The 22530-nt window shown below is 39.3% G+C and overlaps 5 protein-coding genes and 1 pseudogene across 5 annotated transcripts; 5 read left to right on the top strand and 1 right to left on the bottom strand.

Moving 5' to 3' along the window:
• LOC137015492 (histone H2AX-like) overlaps positions 1–22530 on the bottom strand; it is a 116821-nt pseudogene that overhangs the window by 41581 nt on the left and 52710 nt on the right.
• Positions 2382–3057, top strand: LOC137014993 (histone H1-like). The gene has a single exon (XM_067379606.1). The coding sequence runs from the start codon at positions 2437–2439 to the stop codon at positions 3055–3057; it is 621 nt and encodes a 206-aa protein (XP_067235707.1). The 5' UTR covers positions 2382–2436.
• LOC137014982 (histone H2A) lies at positions 4772–5171 on the top strand. Its single transcript, XM_067379576.1, has one exon. It carries the CDS (start codon positions 4785–4787, stop codon positions 5169–5171), a length of 387 nt encoding a protein of 128 aa, XP_067235677.1. The 5' UTR covers positions 4772–4784.
• LOC137015125 (histone H3) lies at positions 6268–6710 on the top strand. The gene has a single exon (XM_067379839.1). The coding sequence runs from the start codon at positions 6284–6286 to the stop codon at positions 6692–6694; it is 411 nt and encodes a 136-aa protein (XP_067235940.1). The 5' UTR covers positions 6268–6283; the 3' UTR covers positions 6695–6710.
• On the top strand, positions 18851–19193 carry LOC137015338 (histone H4). The gene has a single exon (XM_067380234.1). It carries the CDS (start codon positions 18857–18859, stop codon positions 19166–19168), a length of 312 nt encoding a protein of 103 aa, XP_067236335.1. The 5' UTR covers positions 18851–18856; the 3' UTR covers positions 19169–19193.
• LOC137015022 (histone H2B-like) lies at positions 19339–20769 on the top strand. The gene has a single exon (XM_067379664.1). The coding sequence runs from the start codon at positions 20008–20010 to the stop codon at positions 20380–20382; it is 375 nt and encodes a 124-aa protein (XP_067235765.1). The 5' UTR covers positions 19339–20007; the 3' UTR covers positions 20383–20769.

Below are 22530 nucleotides of genomic sequence, written 5' to 3'. Positions count from 1 at the left end.
GATACGTTGCCACAACGTAACTTTGTGACGTTGCCAGTTAGTAACTGCGACGTCGTAGCAACGTTGTGTATCAATGGTTGTGTGTTGGTAATCAGTTGGTAATTTTTATACTTATTTATTTTTCCATGGGCGGACATGCAGTAGTTTAACCTAATTTATGTCCTCATTTGCCCAAACTAATGTAAAGGCTATTCCAACAGCTGTGAACAATGAATGCAGAGCTCAAAATGAATTCAATTCATTTATTTTGAAAAACACACAGAACATGAACAAAAATCCAAATAAAAATAATGAAATACACCCAAACTATAAATAAAAACATACCGCCTACAGCGAAACATAAACTAAAAGCATTCAAGACGTTTTGCACTCAGTAGCATTAAAAACATATGCTAGTGTAACATTTTGCTAACATATATTTCAGACGTTCAATCACAGAGGTAAAAATATTAACAAAAGTACTTAAAGTAGACTGTGGGTAATGTTACTTAACCAATCTGACGCAGTTGTTGAACTTTATTGCTATAAAACTGAGGAGAAACACCGACGCTGTCCTCTCCAGCAGCTTGAATGTTTACCCGGTTGCCATGGCAACACTAACAGCCACCAGCACTAACGTAAACATAACAATAAAAAAAGGTTTTGCGTCTTTCCAAAGTTAACTTTATACATTTTTATAAAAGCCATTTATTCGTTGTCACCTCGGAAAAATAAATTCTTCTCTCAGAAAAATTAACTTTACTCTCTTGTCAACATACTGTGCGCGCGCTCCATTTGTGGAGGCGCGCGCTGTATGTCACATCACAAAAAAGCAGTTATCCATATTCTGACTTGGTGAAAAGAAACATTTTTTTTTTCTTAAGGGACATTTCAGTCTTGTGTCTGACGTTTAATTACACATTTTAAATGGCAAATTCTGATAATAATAACATATAAAGAATGTGTAAATGATGGTAATGAAATTACCAGCACATGACGTTGCTATAACGTTGCCAGTAAGTCATGGAATGACCATTATATTACGAATAGAGGACGTATCTGGAACGTCCTTGGTTTTCTTATAACGTTAGGAGATCGTACTGACGATGTTGTGATATGGTAATTTGATGGTAATAATATTATGGGCATACAACGTTGTAGTTACGTTAGGAATTACCAATATATTACGTATAGAGTACGTATCTGGAACGTCCTTGGTTTTCTTATAGCGTTAGGAGATCATACTGACGATGTTGTGATATGGTAATTTGATGGTAATAATATTATGGGCATAGAACGTTGTAGTTACGTTACTAGTAAGTCATGGAATTACCAATATATTACGTATAGAGTAGCTACGTATCTGGAACGTCCTTGGTAATCTTATAACGTTAGGGGGTCGTACTGACGACGTTGGTAGATGGTAATCTGAAGGTAATGAAATTACTGGCATGCAACGTCATAGTTACGTTGTCAGTTAGTAAGTCATGAAATTACCAAAAAGTACGAATACATTACGTAACTGTTACGTCGTGTGTTAGCTGGGGAGATGGTGAATGTTTGGTTTTACGTGTGAGGCACAAAATATCCTCAAAAAAATTACCTGTGCTATATTATTTACATTTCATTTTATCAGATGATTTTGTCCAAAGCGACTTACAAAAGAGGAATACAGTCTTGATATGTTACAAGATATGGTGCAAATCATCTTATGAAAACGTATTTAACAAAATAAAGTATGGATACTTTCGCGATTAAAGGTACATTATTATTATCATCATCATCATCATCGTCGTCGTCACCATCATCATCATCATCATCATCATCATCATCATCATCGTCGTCGTCACCATCATCATCATCATCTTCATCATCATCATCATCATCAACTGAGCGAAGATGAGGGCCAGGCAGGAGAGTCACAGACTCGGATCCTCCGGATGATGTTCGTGTGCTTCAAGCTGCCCAAAACAACAGCTGTATGAAAGCCTCCTCACGCCCCTCACTAATGCTGATTTCATTAAAGTTGCTTTCAGACTGTTTTCTGAACACACAGCAGACGCGTTCAAGCTTTTATCAAATTTTTCATTAAAACGAGGCATCAAATGTACACGCGGCTTGTCCCACTGGCTGATGCTCGACTTGGATTTGGTCTGACGGAGGCAAAATAAACATTTCTTTTTCGCGTATTTTAGTCTCCAGTGAAAGTGCAGAACCTCTGCTCGGTGCTCACTTTGTTTTTACTGCGACAAACTATTTCACCGCTCCAGTTTTGCCCAAATGTAAGAGAAGAAAACACAATCGTGAGGGGCTCGTGGAGGCGCACAGACACCGAGCAGGGCGGGTTGAGTCTATACGGTTCTCATGTGTTATTTAAGAGCGCAGCGGCGCTCGAGCGCTGATCATTGCTGAAACCAGACAGCGTTTGAAAGACTGTAGATCCGATCCGAGAGAGAGATGGCAGAAACCGCTCCAGCCCCGGCTGCTGCCGCCCCGGCCAAAGCGCCCAAGAAGAAGTCAGCTGCGAAAGCCAAGAAAGCAGGTCCAGGCGTCGGCGAGCTCATCGTCAAAGCTGTGTCCGCATCCAAGGAGAGGAGCGGCGTGTCCCTCGCCGCCCTGAAGAAAGCTATCGCCGCCAGCGGCTACGACGTGGAGAAGAACAACTCCCGCGTCAAGATCGCCATCAAGGGCCTGGTGACTAAAGGCACCCTGGTGCAGGTCAAAGGGACCGGCGCTTCGGGCTCATTCAAGCTCAACAAGCAGAACGCTGAGACCAAGAAGAAACCGGCCAAGAAAGCGGCTCCTAAAGTGAAGAAGCCCGCGGCCAAGAAACCCGCTGCTGCCAAGAAGCCCAAGAGCGCAGCGGCAAAAAAGCCCGCCGCCAAAAAATCGCCCAAGAAGGCCAAGAAACCCGCCGCCACAGCCGCTAAGAAGGCGACGAAGAGCCCCAAGAAGGCAAAGAAGCCAGCAGCCGCTAAGAAAGCAGCCAAGAGCCCCAAAAAGGCCAAGGCAGCTAAACCTAAGGCGGCAAAGCCTAAAGCCGCCAAGCCTAAAAAGGCAGCGCCCAAAAAGAAATAAAGTATTTATTGTTTCTTCTCAACGGCTCTTTTAAGAGCCACCCACTATCTCTGAATAAAGAGCAAAAATCTTATGTTAATGATTTGACCTGCTATTTTAATAGTTATGGAAGTAAATTCGTTGAGAAAAAGCTTAATATTTGCTAACATGCGTGTTCTGGGTGCTATATTTCAATCACAGCCCGAAGATAATGCTTAGTACGAAACTTAAAAATAAATAAATAATGGCGGGCCTCGTTAACAACTTAAAGGTGGGCGTGAAAAAAACCCTTCCAGAATGAGGTCAGGTGGGGTGGGTTTGGAGGGAAGGCTTTGGTTTAAAGTCTGAACAGGCTGAAACCAATGGACGACCTGCACTCTTAATCTTGTCGAAGTAAATTATTTGTAAAGCTTGTTAAAATATTGTTTCACCGCTTTAGTTCGACTGACAATGTTTTACACATGCTAACTGTCTATTTAGAAATAACGTGAACTACAATAGCGGTTATAAATATTTATCTTAATTACCTTGAATTATTAACCTTTCTTTTTGTGGTTTACTGGTGTTTTTACCCAGTTCCTGTTAAATAATGTTACTACTTCATGTAAATGATCAAATATTATTACTGTACATAAAATATCTAATGCTACACTCTAAAAAAAGGTTTTATATAGTACTAAAAGTGGTTCTTTGGCTCATAATCATAGGGGAACCACTTTAAGTGCTGTATAGCACCAAATCTTGGTGCTTCAGCGGTTTGGGATGACTGAAGTGCTAGCACCACTACATATACAGAGCCTACGGTGCAGAGGCTCCGGCGTAGGTCTGACGCAGAAATATAAATCAGCCTTTAAGCACCTGTATGGTTCTTCAGGTGTTCTTCAGTGGTTCTTTGGGGTGGTTAAGGTGCTACAAATCCTTTAGTGTTTTTAAGTCTGTTCTTTAAAGTCATTTTTTAGGATAGCATTTATGTGATTTTATTGTGTATGTATATGTTGTTATATATGTATATATCTTTTTTATGCTTGTAAAGCACTTTCAAATGTTACCATTAAAGGCACTATATAAAATAAAGATTATTATTATTATTATATAGCATTATTATATTATTTATCTTTACGAGCCAAAGAACCACTGTTGGTGCTGTTTAGCACCATTTTTGTTGAAGAAATAAAATGCAATATGGCACATCTTATGGGTTCTACAAAGCACTCTTTGACAAAGGTGCTGTAGAGCAAGAGTGGTTCCCTTATGATTACGAGCCAAGAACCACTTTTGGTGCTACATAGTTTTTATTGTACTCAGTAATTGAAGCATTGGTTGTTATATACTTCTCATCAATTACATTCTCAATTTCAGTTGTTACCATCAAGGAAATGTTTTAGACAACATCGGGTGAGTAAAAATGTGTGCAAACCTAAAATTTTAAATGTTGAGACATGAATAGATGTACACATTGAAATGTCATTGTTTTAACTGTTTTATTTCCATTTTTAGATATATTGTTGTGTTGGTGTCCTTGTTGTTAATGTTTTCTTTCTTTCTTTCTAGTCTATACTGCATAGCCTGATCATTAAAAGGGGGTGGGGTTTGGATGTGTTGGAGGGAAGTTCAGTGATTGGCTTGAGATCTTAACAGACTTTCAACCAATGGGCGACTAGAACGTTCGCTTAAAGGCAGGACCTCGAAACTCAGTTTCTCCATTCTTTCAACGTTGTTTATTGAAACTGTTTTAAGTAAAAGTAATAATGAGTGGAAGAGGCAAAACCGGAGGCAAAGCAAGAGCGAAGGCTAAGACTCGCTCATCCAGGGCAGGACTGCAGTTCCCCGTCGGCCGTGTTCACAGGCTTCTCCGTAAAGGCAACTACGCCGAGCGCGTTGGTGCTGGTGCTCCTGTTTATCTGGCGGCTGTGCTCGAGTATCTTACCGCTGAGATCCTGGAGTTGGCTGGAAATGCCGCTCGGGACAACAAGAAGACCCGTATCATCCCCCGTCATCTGCAGCTGGCGGTGCGCAACGACGAAGAGTTGAACAAACTTCTGGGCGGAGTGACCATCGCTCAGGGCGGTGTGCTGCCCAACATCCAGGCTGTGCTGCTGCCCAAGAAGACCGAGAAACCCGCCAAATCCAAATAAGCGGATTTAGTCTGTTTCACTGAAACCCAAAGGCTCTTTTAAGAGCCACCCATTTTATCTGATAGAGAGCGCTTTTCTTTAACAGTGTAATAACATCATAGACCCAGTCAGTTGGTTGTCTTTATTAAAGAAATATATATATGTAATTTTTTTTTTTTTTTTTCAGAAAATTACCCATCAAAACCATTAACTGTACGATTGCTCTTTATGGGCGTTTAGAAAAACAGTAGTAGCAGGAATAAAGTGTTTTAAACGCGTGATAGTCTCTGACTAGTTTCCAGACTCTGCTCGCACTGCATCCTGGGAGAGACGGAGCTGCACTTCCTCACAGAATGCCCCAAATACCAAGAAATCAGAGACCACTACTAACCCAAAATTAATAAAATATTTCCCCAATTTAACTATAGCCCAATCCAAAAACTATATTACGTTCTTGGCGAATAAGCCAAATGTTACAATATAGCTGCAAGATTTGAAGCATCTTGCCATCTCTTGAGGGACAACCAGAAATAAACAAGTTCAGTTATTACATGTTTTCTGTATTATAATCTTTTTTATTTATTTTTTTAGAATTATTCTATTTTGTTACTAAAATTATTTTTATTTTATTTTTTCTACATAGGTTTTACTCAGATGTTCTGTTCTATATATTTCTATGTTGGTTAAAATGTGCCATGCCAATAAAGCTGAATTGAATTGTCCCGTAACTTGTTTGATAGAGATTGTTTTTTGGGTTCATGTTTTTTTTTTTTTTTTTTGTAGTGCTTTTATACAGATGATGTGATTTTGTTCAAATCCGATATATGTACAACCATCATATTTCAGAACAAATAAAGCAATGTGAGTATAAAGCCTATGGGTGTGTTACACTGTTTGGATGATCAAAACGGAACAAAGCACATTGAGCGGGAAATCCTCTGCTTGTTTAAAAAGTTGGAGCGCGCCGTCATTGGCTAGCAGTCATAAGCACACGTCACAGATCAGCCAATCACAAGCCTCGGCACCCTCCCGACACTGTGAGCTCATGGCCGCGCAATGCTTTAAAAGCAGGCGTGTAACACAGAGCAGCATTTCCAGCGTAAGCAGGATAGAAAGAGAAGTTGACTACTGCAATGGCAAGAACCAAGCAGACCGCTCGTAAATCCACCGGTGGTAAAGCCCCGAGGAAGCAGCTCGCTACCAAAGCCGCCCGTAAGAGCGCTCCGGCCACCGGCGGCGTCAAGAAGCCCCATCGTTACAGGCCCGGGACCGTGGCTCTCCGAGAGATCCGCCGTTATCAGAAGTCCACCGAGCTGCTGATCCGCAAACTGCCCTTCCAGCGGCTGGTCCGAGAAATCGCTCAGGACTTCAAGACGGATCTGCGCTTCCAGAGCTCCGCTGTCATGGCCCTGCAGGAGGCCAGCGAGGCTTATTTGGTCGGTCTGTTTGAGGACACCAACCTGTGCGCCATCCACGCCAAGAGGGTCACCATCATGCCCAAAGACATCCAGCTGGCCCGCCGTATCCGCGGAGAGCGCGCCTAAACCCGCATCAGCCACATCAAACCCCAAAGGCTCTTTTAAGAGCCACCAAAACTACACTGAACGAGGAAGTTTCCAGTTTAACGGTTGATTAGTCGAAAGTTAATACTACCTGGCTCTTTCTCTTCATCGTAAGATACCATTATTGAGTATTAAGGAAAAAAAAAAAAAAAAAACACAAAATATTTACCCTGACTACCAAAAAATAAATGAGTGTGTGTGTGTGTGTGTAATTATATATATATATATATATATATATATATATATTATAAAATTTTACATTGTTTGGAGTATAAGAAAAAAATCGTAAATGACAATTATTATTTTTTTTTTTGTGACGTGCCCTCTATTGAACACCACGATTTGGTTTAAAAAAAAAGACTTAAATTAGACATGACATTGGACATGCAAAAACGTGTTTTTTTTTTTTTTTATGTCCAATTTAAGTTTCAATATTTTTATTTTTTTTTTTTGTACCAAACTTTGTATTAAAGGTGATTGTCAACTCTAATGAAAGAATATAAAAGAATGATTTGACAAACCATTTTGATGTGTGTAAAATGGCCATAAACGTGTTTTCCATTATATACAATGTTTCTACACACTTTACAGTTTTTTCCAATTGCTAACACACTAAAATGACATGCACAGCACAATTATTTAAACTGACACACAGAGAGCAAAGCTTCTTCTCAAGTCTCCAAAAGTCTAAACACCTTTTCTGTTTTACACACATTTTGCATTTCAAAATAGCACTTTTTAAATTCACTAAATACAGTTCTCTGCATAAGACACAACAATCTGACATAAAGTCACATGTTTGCCATTTCAAAACACTGCCATTCAAAATGACACTACATGAGCTAATTGGCCAATTACATGTGCCACCTGGCCAAACACCTCAGTGGTTAATTGTTAACACTTCAATCAGGATGTAAGCACTATGAAAAGACCACAGGTGAGAACCTTTTTTTTTTACAACAACAATGGAAGACATTGCAGAGAGAGGAAGAGGAAGAGGAAGAGGAAGAGGGAGGTTGAGAATAAGAGGGGGAGGAAGAGTGAGAGGTAGGGGTAGAGCAGGTAGAGGAGTTCATGGCCAAAGAAGACAAACACTTTCAAATGAAATCAGAGCAACCTTAGTAGATCATGTCATCAACCATGGGTTGACAATGCGTGAGGCTGGACAGAGAGTGCAGCCAAACTTGAGCCGTTTTACTGTCGCCTCTATCATCTGGACCTTTAGACTGGAGAACAGGTATGTAACCAAAATTTCATGTAGTACACATGTAGTATACCCCATGTCATAGTGTATCAGTTGGGTGACACCTGTTTACTTAGTGTATGACATCAGCCATTCATGAACTGTACAAGTTTCCTGTACAATGTACTCTACTGTGGGGGAAAATATTTAGGCTGCATTGTCCAAGCCCTATATATATTTTTATTTTATTTTTTCTAAAGGACTGAGAGACGACACCATGGTGGAGGAAGGGGCCAAATGTTCACCGGGGTACAGGAAGCTGCCATTGTAAACTTGGTTTTGGAAAATAATGAAATCAGATTACGAGAAATTCAAAGCCACATCATCCAAGACAACACCTTATTCAACAACATTCAACGAGTTAGTCTGTCCACATTGGCTCGCATTCTCAAGCGAAACCAAATCAGAATGAAACAACTTTATAAGGTGCCGTTTGAGAGAAACTCTCAAAGAAACAAAGAGTTCAGACGAGCATATGTGGATGTAAGTACTATATTGACTGCAGTACACTACACACAACATTGTTTCCCAGTGTACTGGATAACACCATATTGAGTGATTTTTGTTCTTTGTTTTCAGGGAGTACTGGAAATGGATGCTCATGCAATCCCACATGAGTTCATCTTTATAGATGAGGCTGGGTTCAACCTAGCAAAGACCAGAAGAAGAGGGAGAAACCTCATTGGCCACAGAGCCATTATAGATGTTCCTGGCCAATGTGGTGGGAACATCACAATGTGCACTGCCATCTCCAATATGCATGGTGTCCTCCACCGTCATGCCAAACTTGGACCATACAACACAGCCCATATTCTCACATTTCTGGACAGACTTCACAACATTCTCATACCACCAGAGCGTATGAATGATGCAGACCATCAAAGAAACCGGTACGTTGTAGTATGGGACAACGTGAGCTTTCATCGTGCAGCCCCAGTCCAAAACTGGTTTGCTGACCACCCAACATTTCTCGTGCAATACCTCCCACCATACTCACCATTTCTGAACCCCATAGAAGAATTCTTTTCGGCATGGCGGTGGAAGGTATACGACCGGCAGCCCTTTGTGCGCATGCCTCTTGTGCAGGCCATGGAAGAGGCATGTGATGAGATTGATGTGGGTGCAATTCAGGGATGGATAAGGCACTCAAGGCGCTTCTTCCCTCGATGTCTGGCAAGGGAAGATATTGCCTGTGATGTTGACGAGGCGTTGTGGCCAGACCCGGCTGTGCGGCAAGATGCTGCCTAATTATTTTTCTTGCCTTTTTTTTTTTTTTTTTTTTTTTTTTTTACTGTAATATATTTTTTTCAGAAATTTTCTTTTTCAGTTTACTTTTTTGTAAGAATATTTTTGTTCAGTCCCATGTAAATATATCTGCTGTGCTTATGTTGTACTGACTTGTTTACTGTAGTGAAGGAAAAAAAATAAAAATGTTGCAACAGCATGTGTGTGTATCTGCAAATATTTCTGTGCATGTGAACAATCTGATACATATTTTAGTATTATGGCAAAGCATACTAAAGATGGGGGTGCTTTTCATTATGCCCAACAGTGTGTAGGTGGTTAGGCAAAAATCTGGTAATATGAATGAAGTGCGTGCCATTTCATGCAAAAGTTTGATTTTGATAATGCTCTGTGTAGTTTCGGTTGCAGTGCTTTATTTTGCAGGATATATGAGGTATTTTGCAGTTTGGGTGTGTGGTTTTGTGAATTGTGTTGTGTTTTGATAAAACCAGACTAGTTTGAAAAATTGTGTGTTAGCAATTGGAAAAAACTGTATGCAATTTGAATATTAATGTGTTTTGTGGGCAATATGTAATGAAATAAGAAGGACTGGAGTAATAATTAGCAAAATTTTCATATCTAAAATTTCCTAAGAATATTGATATACAATTTCCTATTCACTTGATGTGTCTCCCAAAATGTGTAATAAACTTTATCAAGTTTGCCCATATAGTCTTTAGGTGTTAGGTTAGCTTATTTGGCTTGCTGTCCACTGATGAGGGGCTCGAAGAATCAGCTTTAACTCGAGCTCTGATACAGTGAATAAATATAAGATATGATTTCATAGGGCAAGGTACCTGAGATGAAGGTGGAGTTTGGGGAGGTGGAGGGATGCTGGAACAGAGATTTAAGAGAGGTAAGCAGCTGCTTATATACTCTGGCTGTTGATTGGAAAAATTAGATGGACTCGTTCCTATAAATTACATTTATAAACTTCACATAGTATTGAATGTCTGTATATTCAGCACTTGCATACTGTAACAATACAGTAAGCCCAGGTCAAAAGGTCAAAGAAATCTCTAAATGAAAAGTAATGTTACAGTACACTCAAAAAGTGGTGCAACTGCAAAATCTCAATGAGCGACTCCTTCTGCCTCAACATCACATCTGTGAGTTGGGTCCAGGACTTTGCCCACATCACAGGCAATGATGGTTTTGCTGATCCAGCCTTGACAACACTCTCCTCACCATCCTCTTCCTCCTCTCCCTCATTGTTTCCATCCATTACCCGTATCATCATTCAATACACCTGTGCACTCTGAGCTGCCTCTATTTCCCACAGCTGGTTTGATCGCATCATTTGAGCCGTTGTTTGTAAACAATGACAACTGTGTTGGGTCATTCTACAGAAACGTCCACTTTTCTGTCCCTAGACTTTACAGAAATATTACACTTGAAAAACACTTTAGGATTACATTTTTTATACATATTTTAATATGAAACAATATGTTATTTGAACAATTAAACCTTATTGAGCATCAATGTGGCAAAATTTGCTTTTTAATTAATTCTAAAAATTCCAAGCGCCACAGAAGTGCTCGTCCCTGCAGTCATGTGGGAAAGGGCTTTATTTTGAGCTCAGAAACAAATATATAATGTAAATGACACAAATAAATGTTATAACATTTATAATGAATGTAGTGGTCCCCTGGTATTGTGTCACTGGTGTTACCTTTAACAAAAATCTTGTATTTTGAATTAAATAATCACACTGATGACATCACTTGACATCCTTCTTCCTATTTCCTGAAGATCAATGAAGAAAGGCCACTGGAAAGTCCTCTATCTCTTTTCAAGTATCAGAAATTTTAATTAGAAAATCATAATTTCATATGAAGCTTTCAGTTGAAGTCACTGGTGTGACCTACTTTATTGTTAGGGAATTTAAAAAAAAAAAAAAACTAGAATACAAATGGATTAAACTACTTGGTTTAGCGAATATATCATGATTGACAACATGTGGGTTGACACCTTGCAGCAGCCATTTTGTAAAATGCATTTTTCATGAAAATTGTCACTGGTGTTACCCATTTATAGATAAACTTTATTTTACGCTATTCATTTAGTTCTTTTGCATGAAATAGCACTACAGTTTTTTTCAGTTGCTAACAAGTATTGTTAAATACCGAAACCACATTTTCAAAACTCTTCACACAGTCAGCATTACCAGCATGAATGTTGGCCAAACAGTTAATCTCACCTACAAAACTCACTCAGACCAACATAACACTGGCAACAATTCTCATTCAGAAAACACACATTTCATTCACAACACACTGACCTAAAAAACACTAACAACAGGAAGCATTGCATAATTTATGACCTTTTCTTTTTTAAAGTTTCAATGATTTTCCACATAGATCAGTTCTTTATATAGAATACTGTAACACAATTTCACTTTATTGAACGCATTTGTAAAACGAATGAATCAGAAATTAATCAAAATGTCATTTTTTTATATGAATATAGTACTTGAAAATTATAACCAAAAGGTGAAAAAAGAGGGAAAAAACTCAGGGGCTGCAATGATAATAAAAAATAAAAAATAAAATACATTCTACACATTACTGTAACAACATGTGTAGTTGTTCATTATAGTAAATTACAGTGATGTTCTAGTCTGCTCTCTCTTTTGCATTGGAGTGGCTGGAATTTCAGCTAAAATTGCAATTAGCTTGTAATGATTATTTATTTATTATTTTAATTTTGGGCTATAAAATTAAAAATATTTTAAAATAATTACTGCATAAATTCTGTTTTGAATGTGTTCTTAATCATTTTGAATGCAGTGTGTGATGGAGTATTTTATCCATCCAATAGAAAACAATTGTAGAATTTGTTTGCTTATTATAAAGGCTAGAAGTGTTGTGAGGCCCTCTTGGCCTTTGTAACTGCAAGGGTCAGACAAGTTTACTTGACCACTAAGAATATTTTGTTTGTAATTGTCAAGGGTGTCACGTGAAGGCCTCTTGCCTTTGGGAGTGTTCACTGTTTTGATACAATGTTTCATTTGGCCAATGGGAAAAGGGTTGACCATCAAATTGGCAGAAGGCCATGAGAGATTAAGGCAAAAGATTGCAAACTGGTCACCCTTACTAAGAAAATTCTCTTACATAAGCAACACCTGCAATTAAGGAGGTGTGAGGGGAGAACACATGTAAGTGAGAATATGGGAAAATGTAAGAGCGAATATTCCCAGCCAATGATATTAATTTGGTGTATTTTAAGAGATAAGAAAAAGCCAATGATATTAATTTGTTGTGTTTTTAAGAGATAAGAAAAATGTATAAAACTGAGCCCCAGCTAAGGGAGCCTCAGATGCGGAGCTGGCATCTCACTTTGTTGCTTGACAATAAAGTTAAATACTTCTGAGACCTGGAACTTCGACTTTGTGAGTTTTTCTGAGACCTGAAACTGAGACTCTGCAAGTTTTTCTTCGAGACCAGATCTGAAGGGACAAAGAAACATCAAATTTGCCACGACATGTGTTAGCATTAGAAAAATGTGCTGAAAATACATAGTATTTTGCATGTTGTGGAGTACGGATGGGAAAAGAATTCCTGAATTTTGAAAAGTGTGGTCACTGAATGCATTTTGTCTGAAATCAATTAAAAAATAGTTCACAGTTTGGTCTGCATTGACTTCTGTTTCGCTGACTGTGTGAAGAGTTTTGAAAATGTGGTTTCGGTATTGAACAATGCTTGTTAGCAAAAAAACTGTAAGATTACATGATTCTAACTTTTCTTTCTCATTGTTAATCTTCATTTGGACAGATGTGGCTAAATTAAGGGTATATGGCTAAATTCAGTGCAGCGACTTTACAGACAGCATATTTTACAGACAGTTTTAAAATGTTGTTTATGATCTTTTACTGACTGCTTTCACCAAGTGTCAATGATAAGTCTTTGATTGTATACCAATTGTAAAAATTTAGCCCAATCTACTTAATTATAGGTGAAGAATAAGGATTTTTGGTCCTGTGTATATGTCACTGGAGATTCATTGTGTCACTGGTGTTACTGTTTTTTGTCTGTCACATTAAACAAAATGTGTCATATGTGACATGATAATAATTTAACATCCATTGAATTATGCAACACTCAAGAATTAAGATGTAAAGGATTGCATCATTACTTTTTTATAATTGTTTTTCAAATCTTTTCATTGCTATAGCAAATACATGGTTGTGCAATTGAATTAACATCATTCAATCACACTTTTAACTAACCTGATTAAAATAAATAAATAAAAAATACAAATAATCTCTTTAATTTTTGCATTATTATTATTATTCTGTAACTCTGATTGCATGTGCTGAAAAAATTGAGAAATAATATTTCATAAAAATGTTTAAAAATGCCAGAGAAGTAAGGTATCACCAGTGACAAAAAAGGGGACACGCGATCTTTACATAAATGTACAAAAAAAAAGAAAAAAAATCATTAAAATGTCATTTATGTGTATTCATAAAGTCAAAGTGTAATATAATAATGTGGTCTAAGTTTAAATGTTAGAAAAATAAATGCATTTAAGACATTTTGTCATACCAAAAGTGGACGTTTCTGTAGAATGACCCTGTTGTAGTTGTTTAATTTTGTCACTTGTTTACTGTTTGTTATGTTATAAATGCCACGATACAAAGACTTGCTGTGAACTCTGATTATTTATTAAGTGCGCACACACATAGCGTTTATCTCACTGGCCCCGGTGCACTCCCCAGAACTGCCCGGTCTACAACCAGTACCGGAACCAAAGATGTTATATGGCATAACATCACATCTTCCCCCCTTTAAAAGTAAATAACTTTCCTTTGAAATCTCTTTTTTTTTTTTTCAATTTACACTTGTACCAATAATAACATTTTCATAACAACATCACAACAAATGCTCCACAGAATTTTTACAATGAACTTTTTTTTTTTTTCTCTCTTTTGAACTCCATTCAACAAATTTCAATTAACCTTTCAGGAGGTCTAACAGTGCGTTTTGGTCTGCAATACTTCCCAGGTGAAGCAGTAATGTCCTTAGTCCAATCAGAGTCAGTGTGATCCACAGAACTGTTTTCAGCTTGTTCACTTGTGGAAATATCAGACACATCTTTGTCATGTGACTGTGACTCAGCTTCATTAACAGTCACTTGTGGTCTTAAGTCCCCTCTGTTCCTTCTTAGAATTGCACCACGCTCTGTCTGAATCTCGTATGACCGTGGTACTAATTCTCTCTCAACACATCCTTGCTGCATCCATGTTCCTGTTGTATGGTTCAGGATACGAACTCTATCTCCAGGCTTGAGTTTCTGCAGGGTTTTTGCTTTCTTGTCATAGTTCTCTTTTTGTTTGTTTTTATGTTGTTGTTTAGCTTCTTTGATTTTGTTTGCCCCTGCAGGTGTCAACAGATCCTGGTGGATGGGTAAGTTAGTGCGTATCCGTCTACCCATCAACATCTGGGCTGGGGACAACCCATTTTGAAGCGGTGCACTTCTGTAGATCATTAGACTCCTATGGAAGTCTGTCTTCCCGTCATGACTCTTCTTCATGAGAGCCTTCACAATCTTTACAGAACTCTCCGCCAGCCCATTGGACCTAGGGTAATTTGGGCTTGATGTGGTGTGTTGAAATCCCCACTCTTTAGCGAAAACAGCAAACTCCTTACTGCAAAATTGTGGGCCATTATCAGAAAACACCTCACAGGGAACTCAATGTCTTGCAAAGACTGTCTTCAGAAAAGCAATGACAGCTTGACTAGATGTCACCTGTAGCGTTGCAACTTCTGGATAGTTGGAGAAATAATCTGTAACTACAATGTGGCTCTTACCATTGCAGTCAAACAGGTCTACTCCAACCTTTTGATATGGATGATCGGGCACTGGATGAGGCATGAGTGGCTCCACTTGTTGCTTAGACCTGTATGTGAGACATATTTCACATGAGGCTGTAGTCTGACTGATGTCATGGTTTATCCTTGGCCAGTACATTACCTCGCGGGCCCTACGCTTGCATTTCTCTTCTCCTAGATGTCCTTCATGAACTTTCTGCAGCATTTCTTTGCGCATCAATGCAGGGATGACAAACTTGTTTCCCTTGAATACGATGTCATTCACTACTGAAAGCTCTGCTCTACACGACCAGTAATCTTGGATTTGCTTCGGACAGTCACTCTTCTTTTCTGGCCAACCTTTCAGGATGATCTCTTTGAGTTGTGTCATTGTTCCATCCATATCGGTTGCTTTTCTTATTTGTTCCGTTTTCTCTGTGGACACGGGAAGAGAGGTTACAACCATGTCAACATATGCTTGTATGTCTGCACTTTTCTCACTGTTGAGGTTTTCATGCTTGTCGACTGCCCGAGAGAGTGTATCTGCTGCAAACATGAATTTTCCTGGTGTGTAGATCATTTTGACATCATATTTTTGGAGTCTGATAAGCATTCGTTGGATTCGCATGGGACAGTCATTTAAGGCCTTGGACATTATGGACACTAGTGGCTTATGATCTGTTTCCACTTCAAAAGACTGTCCATAGACATACTGGTGGAATCTTTCGCAAGCATACGTGCAAGCCAAAAGTTCCTTCTCTATTTGTGCGTAGTTGGACTCCGCACCAGTCAAGGCTCTCGATGCGTAAGCTACCGGCTGCCAGCTTGCACCATGTTGCTGCAGAAGCACAGCACCAAGACCATATCGTGAGGCATCTGCTGAAATTCGTGTGCTCTTGTGTGGGTCATAATATCTGAGCACTGGCTCCTCTGTAATGATGCGCTTCAGATTTTGAAAGCATGCTTCCTGCTCGTGAGCCCACATCCACTCATTCTTTTGTTCGAGGAGACATCTGAGTGGAGCAGAATGCGTTGACAGCTGGGGGATGAATTTGGCGAGGTATGTGACCATCCCCAGGAATCTTCTCACTTCTTCCTTATTTTGAGGCTTTTCCATGTTGACTATTGCTGAGGTTTTTCTTGGGTCTGGCCTGACACCTTCTTCAGACAAAACATCTCCAACAAAAGTTAGACTGTTGACTGCGAACTCACATTTCTCTCTGTTCAATTTCAGATTGGACTGTCTTGTGAGCTCTAGAACCTGCCTCAATCGTGCGTCGTGTTCTTGACGGTTGGAACCCCACACAATTATATCATCCATCATAGTCTCTACACCTGGTAGGTGCTCAAAAATCATGTGGATTGTTTTGTGGTACACTTCCGGTGCCGACAGAATGCCATACGGGAGACGTAGAAAACGATATCGGCCTTCAGGGGTATTGAAGGTACACAAATTTGAACTTGCCTCATCAAGTTTCATTTGCCAAAAACCGGATGACGCATCCAGCTTACTGAACCACTTTGCTCCAGCAAACTGAGACATGACCTCTTCCCTGGTTGGCAGTTTGAAGTGCTCGCGTTTTATGGCTCTATTGAGGTCTCGTGGGTCAAGACATATTCTCAATGCACCATTTTTCTTAAGCACAATAACGAGTGAACTCACCCAGTCTGTTGGTTCATCAATTTTCTTTATGACATTTAACTTCTCCATGCGAGCTAGTTCCTGTTTGAGTTTTTCACGCAATGCAAATGGAACTTTTCTGCATGCATGTACCACTGGAGTCACCGTATCATCAATGCTTATTTTGTGCTCCCCAGGCAAGCATCCCAGTCCTTCAAACACATCTTTATACTCCTCCATGAATGAAGTTTCCTCTGTTTTAACCTGCGATGTCACTACAAACACTCTTCTCACAAGGTCAAGATTTTCGCATGTACTCAGTCCCAGAATTGGCTGGACGTTCTTTTCTACGATCATCATTTGCGTCTTTAACAGCTGACCTTTGTGTTTCAGAGTCACTAGGCAGCTTCCTATGACAGGGACATCCTCACCTGTGTATCCTGTTACTTTCATTTTCGTTGAATGAATTTTGTTTTTGACTTTGAGGGTTTTGTAGTCATCCATTGACAACAGGTTAACTTGTGCACCTGTATCTAATTTAAATGGAATTATTGTCTCATTTACAGTCAGTGGTACGATCCACTCGGCTTTATCTGCTGTGTCTGTCTGTACAGAATCAACAAAGAATTCCTCTGGCTGTCCTTCAACTGCATATACTTTTTTCTTTGCAACATCAGCTTTGCAACATTTTGCAAAATGATTATTCTTCCCACAGCTATTGCAGGTTTTTCCATAAGCAGGACAACATCGTGGCATGTGTGTCCCTCCACATCTGCCACACTTACTTTTCTGCGTTTTCACCCTCTGTTGTCTTTGTTTTGTTAACTGTTTTGTGCGCTGATCCTCTTTTTTTACAGCATGCACTGCAGCATCATCTCTATGCAGTTCCTTGGCTTGTGCACGTGTTATTTCAGCAGCTCTCGCTGGTTCACGTAACAGTCTTTCCCTGAGACCATTATCGGGAATCCCACAGACTATTCTGTCTCTCACGAGTGAATCTCGTAAATCTCCAAAGTCACAAGTCTTACTCAGTGTGTGCAGTTCAGCAAGGTATTGATCAAAAGTCATTCCTTGTTTCTGATCAGCAGAGAAAAATTTGTATCTCTCAAATGTGACGTTTTTGCTTGGCACAAAGTATTCTTCAAACTTTGTCATGAGAACAGTCAGTGTTAAATCTGCCTCGTCAAGTTGAAAGCTATTATATATGTCCAGTGCATCCTCACCTATTATATGCAAAAAGATGGATGCTTTTAACTTCTCATCATCTCCACCTGCACCACTAGCAGCAAGATAGATGTTGAATCTCTGCTTGAAACGTTTCCAGTTTTCGGCCAGTTTACCGACGAGCTGCATAGGCGATGGCGGATTTAACTTCTCCATGACGGGAAAACACTCTGAATCCTTTTACTTTGTGTCAAATATGTCTTTTCGACTTGCTATTTCGCTGCACTGCTGCACTAGACTTTTTCCTGCACTCGGCCCGCGTGCGTTAGTCTCGTTGGCCGCTCTCCGTTCAGGTCTCGCTCTCCGTGGGTCTCAACTCGCTGGCGATTTTACACTAACTCTCTAGTGTTCGCCAATCCGTAAATCTGACACCATGTTATGTTATAAATGCCACGATACAAAGACTTGCTGTGAACTCTGATTATTTATTAAGTGCGCACACACATAGCGTTTATCTCACTGGCCCCGGTGCACTCCCCAGAACTGCCCGGTCTACAACCAGTACCAGAACCAAAGATGTTATATGGCATAACATCACACTGTTTACCAACACAAGTGCACCACAGTGCAATATGTGTTTTAGTGAGTGAGAATGAATGTGTTTAGAGTTTTGCAAAAAAGAGTGCATAAGATTTGCAAACTTGTTTAAGGTTTTACAGAAAGACTGATTTCTTCGATAAATTGGTGTAGTCCATTGAGCATTTGGTTCAGAAAATGGAGTTTTTTGTTTTAGCAATTGTGAAAATCTAATTTTAATACAGTTTTTAACCAGTGACCTTGTACCCAGGTGTTTGCCACTTATTTTTTATCTTCAAACAGTCTGCCAAAAAAGGAGAGGGGCGGGTTGTGCATTGTGACGCGGAGCTGGTTTCTCTCAGGTCCTGTAAGCAACTGTATAAGGCCTCCTGGTGACACACAAATTCTATTCTGTGTCATCGCTTGATAGAGTTGTGTTAACCATGTCTGGAAGAGGCAAAGGCGGTAAAGGACTCGGAAAAGGAGGCGCCAAACGTCACCGTAAAGTTCTGCGCGATAACATCCAGGGAATCACCAAACCCGCCATCCGTCGTCTCGCTCGCCGTGGCGGTGTCAAGCGCATCTCCGGTCTGATCTACGAGGAGACTCGCGGAGTGTTGAAGGTGTTTCTGGAGAACGTCATCCGCGATGCCGTCACCTACACCGAGCACGCCAAGAGAAAGACCGTGACCGCCATGGATGTTGTGTACGCGCTGAAGCGACAGGGACGCACTCTGTACGGCTTCGGAGGATAAACTTCTCAAATCAGGAACAATTACACCAACCCAACGGCTCTTTTAAGAGCCACCCACTCTCTCACATAAAGAGTCGATGAAAACTACTTGACATGAATTTTTGATTTTCAGGATGTACAATAAACATCACTAGCTTATAAATGAACTTGTGAACAGTATTACATGGGGACTATCAGTACATTTTCACTTCGTTCTCTTTAATCGACAGATGATACCCAAAATATAAACGGTGCACGAAGACTTTTTGTTTATTAATCAATGTTTAGCATTTTAATTTTAAGGAAGATGTCTTAAAAAAACGTACAAAGATTGGATCAGAATGGGGCCAAAGTGAGCAGAATTGAAAATGCATATACATTACCGAAACTGGTATTTGTTTTGCACAAATGGGCTTTTATTTATCATTCCTGTTTAAATTGTTCAATAGTTTCATGAATCAATGGCATCCAGATCAAAAACTTTTTTTGAAGGGTGTCTGACCTTTAATGGTCTCTTATTCTCCAAAACTCCCTCAGGGGGTTTTAAACTTACGCGATGATTTACAATATTTGTCTAGAAGCGCTTATTTTCTCAAACTAATAAAAAATAAAAAGAGCGGGAAACGAAACAAAGGAAACAGTCAGGGTGTAGTTCAAACATTGAGCGGTTGGCGGCGGCGCATGTGATTGGCCCTCATTCTGCTCGTGACGCTTTGAGTTGTCCAATGAAATACGAGTTTATGGGTTTGGCCAATAAGAGGCCATCTGTATGTTTGAAAATTAGCATAGGGCGGTGAATAAATACCTCTGTATCGCTTCTGATTTCACATTGCTTTGAGAAGTTTGTGTTCAAAAAGCATCATGCCTGAACCAGCAAAGTCCGCGCCTAAGAAGGGCTCCAAGAAGGCCGTCACGAAGACCGCAGGTAAGGGAGGAAAGAAGCGCAGAAAGTCCAGGAAAGAGAGCTACGCTATCTACGTCTACAAAGTCCTGAAGCAGGTTCATCCTGACACCGGCATCTCTTCCAAGGCGATGGGCATCATGAACTCTTTCGTCAACGACATCTTCGAGCGCATCGCCGGTGAGTCGTCTCGTCTCGCTCACTACAACAAGCGCTCCACCATCACTTCTAGAGAGATCCAGACCGCCGTGCGTCTGCTGCTGCCCGGAGAGCTGGCCAAACACGCCGTGTCCGAGGGCACCAAGGCCGTCACCAAGTACACCAGTTCCAAGTAGAGATTCAACCGAGACTCTCAGCGACCCAAAGGCTCTTTTAAGAGCCACCCATATTTTCAGCTAAAGAGCAAAGTTGTTTGTAGAATGTTTTAATATAAATATCAAAAGATTGAATAAGAGAAAAGTGGATTTTCTATAGAAGATGACTCCGTTAAAGGGGTTTGGAAAAAAATGTTAGACTTTAAAGTGTTGGACAAATTATTCATATTTAAATACAATTGACACCTTGATTTTTAGTCCTTTAATATTAACTTCCAAATTGTGTACTTTTGTTAAAGCACCTCAAAACTTGAGCTCATTAGTGACTGTTGCTACATCATGAGAAATCTTCATCTACATAACTGGAATCACGTTTACTTACAAAGCATGTGATATAGGTTTACTGTAGGCAGGAGCATTTGAGTTGACTTCTTATTTTAATAGTTTGCGCTAATAAAACATTTTAGTGAAATTCACTTGCCAGGAGTGTATTTTTACAATAAAGTCTGATAGTCTTTTCACTTTTGGATTTATCATTGTCAGCTTATTACGGAATAAAGCCCTGCAGCTGTCTGAATATATATATATATATATATATACACATATATATATATATATATATATATATATATATATATATATATACACATATTTTTTTTTTTTTTTTTTGTACAAAATAAACTTCCTAGTTAAACAGTAAAGCACACTAGTGTGAATAATTATATAGAATATTTTAACATGCCAAAATTAAGTTTATTAATGTTTTTTGTTTGTTTGTTTGTTTGTTTGTTTTTTAGTTACTTTGTTGTGTTTATGTAAACAGTAAAAAATATTGCCCTAGTTTTACAAGAAAAAAAAAAGAGGCAACTATTTGCATCAGACTTCTAAGTATTTTGAACTCATCTAATTTGTGTTTGACCAAATAGTCTTTTCATGTCACACTTAAAGTCCCCCGTAGTAAATTATTTTTTTCCCCCTTAAAACTCATGTTTGATCACCAAAATGACATCTTTAAAAAATTCAAGTCAAAAAAATTTCTTCATATCTTAAAAGTGCTCTAAGTGATCCTGGGTGGAGTAATTTCCTGTTGATGTTCAAAGTGTTGTCAAACAAAACAGAGGCTAGCTACACCCTCCCTCCCTCCTCCTCCTCACCCTCCCCTCCATGCTTCCTGAAACAGTCATGAACGCGCATTTAAAATCATTCTTGTTGGTTATTGGCTGGAGTATGTTTATTATGTTTCGTGGTCCAGGCTGCACTAGGTACTTTTTGTAGCCATTTTTGGAGCTTGTGGCGACTACAGAGACTGTGTTTTTTACATTGTGTTTAGGGGATAGGCAGATAGTGAATAGTGAGGAGATGTTTGCTGTATGTGACAAAAAATGGGGGTCTTTAAATCATTTAAAGTCAGTTTTCCTCATAAAAACAACTCAAATGCTTTGTGTAGCAGAAACATAATTCAGCTGAGTCAGCACCAATATATTTATAATAATTTCAGTAAACACATTTTAATGTAATTTAACAATACTGCTATTAACAGTTGCTAATTGAATAAAGCATTTCATATGATGCACTGTGCTACTGTTGTCATAACATCAGGCTTCACTCATCACCACGACGGTAGTCTCACACAGTCAGATCTTCAGACTGATGGCAGAAGGTCTGGACTAGTGCTGCCAGATTGTAAATGTCCAAGTATCATACCAGAAGCTCAAAAGTATTGTATTTGGAAGAAAATTATCGTACACAAGTTTTTACTATAGATAAATAACTAAATTAATAACTGATGATTTTTACAACAAAATGAATCAACACTGAACTTACTTAAGCTGGACAATGACACTATTTTAGCTGCTGTGCAGCCAAAATTATGTTCCCTCTATCGTTGTAAAGCTCCTTTGACACAATCTGCATTACAGAAAGCGCTAAATAAATAAAGGTGACTTGAAAAGTTAAACGTACAGAATACAGCTATCTAGACCAATAAATTTTTGACGTGACCTGCATATTACCACAATAGATAAATAACTAGGTGTACCTTAGTGAGAAACAACTGACCTAAAAGATCTGCGGCAGGAACGTTAACTTGTGCTCATGAGAGAGAGTCATTCTCCACGATGATTGATTGAGAAGATATGGAAGAGATGCCTAACAACGTTCACATTCTCC

Source organism: Chanodichthys erythropterus, chromosome 24, assembly GCF_024489055.1.
Source record: "Chanodichthys erythropterus isolate Z2021 chromosome 24, ASM2448905v1, whole genome shotgun sequence".
Taxonomy (NCBI): Eukaryota; Metazoa; Chordata; class Actinopteri; order Cypriniformes; family Xenocyprididae; genus Chanodichthys; species Chanodichthys erythropterus.
Note: the sequence above shows the minus strand (reverse complement) of the source record. Positions and strands in the feature narration are given on the sequence as shown.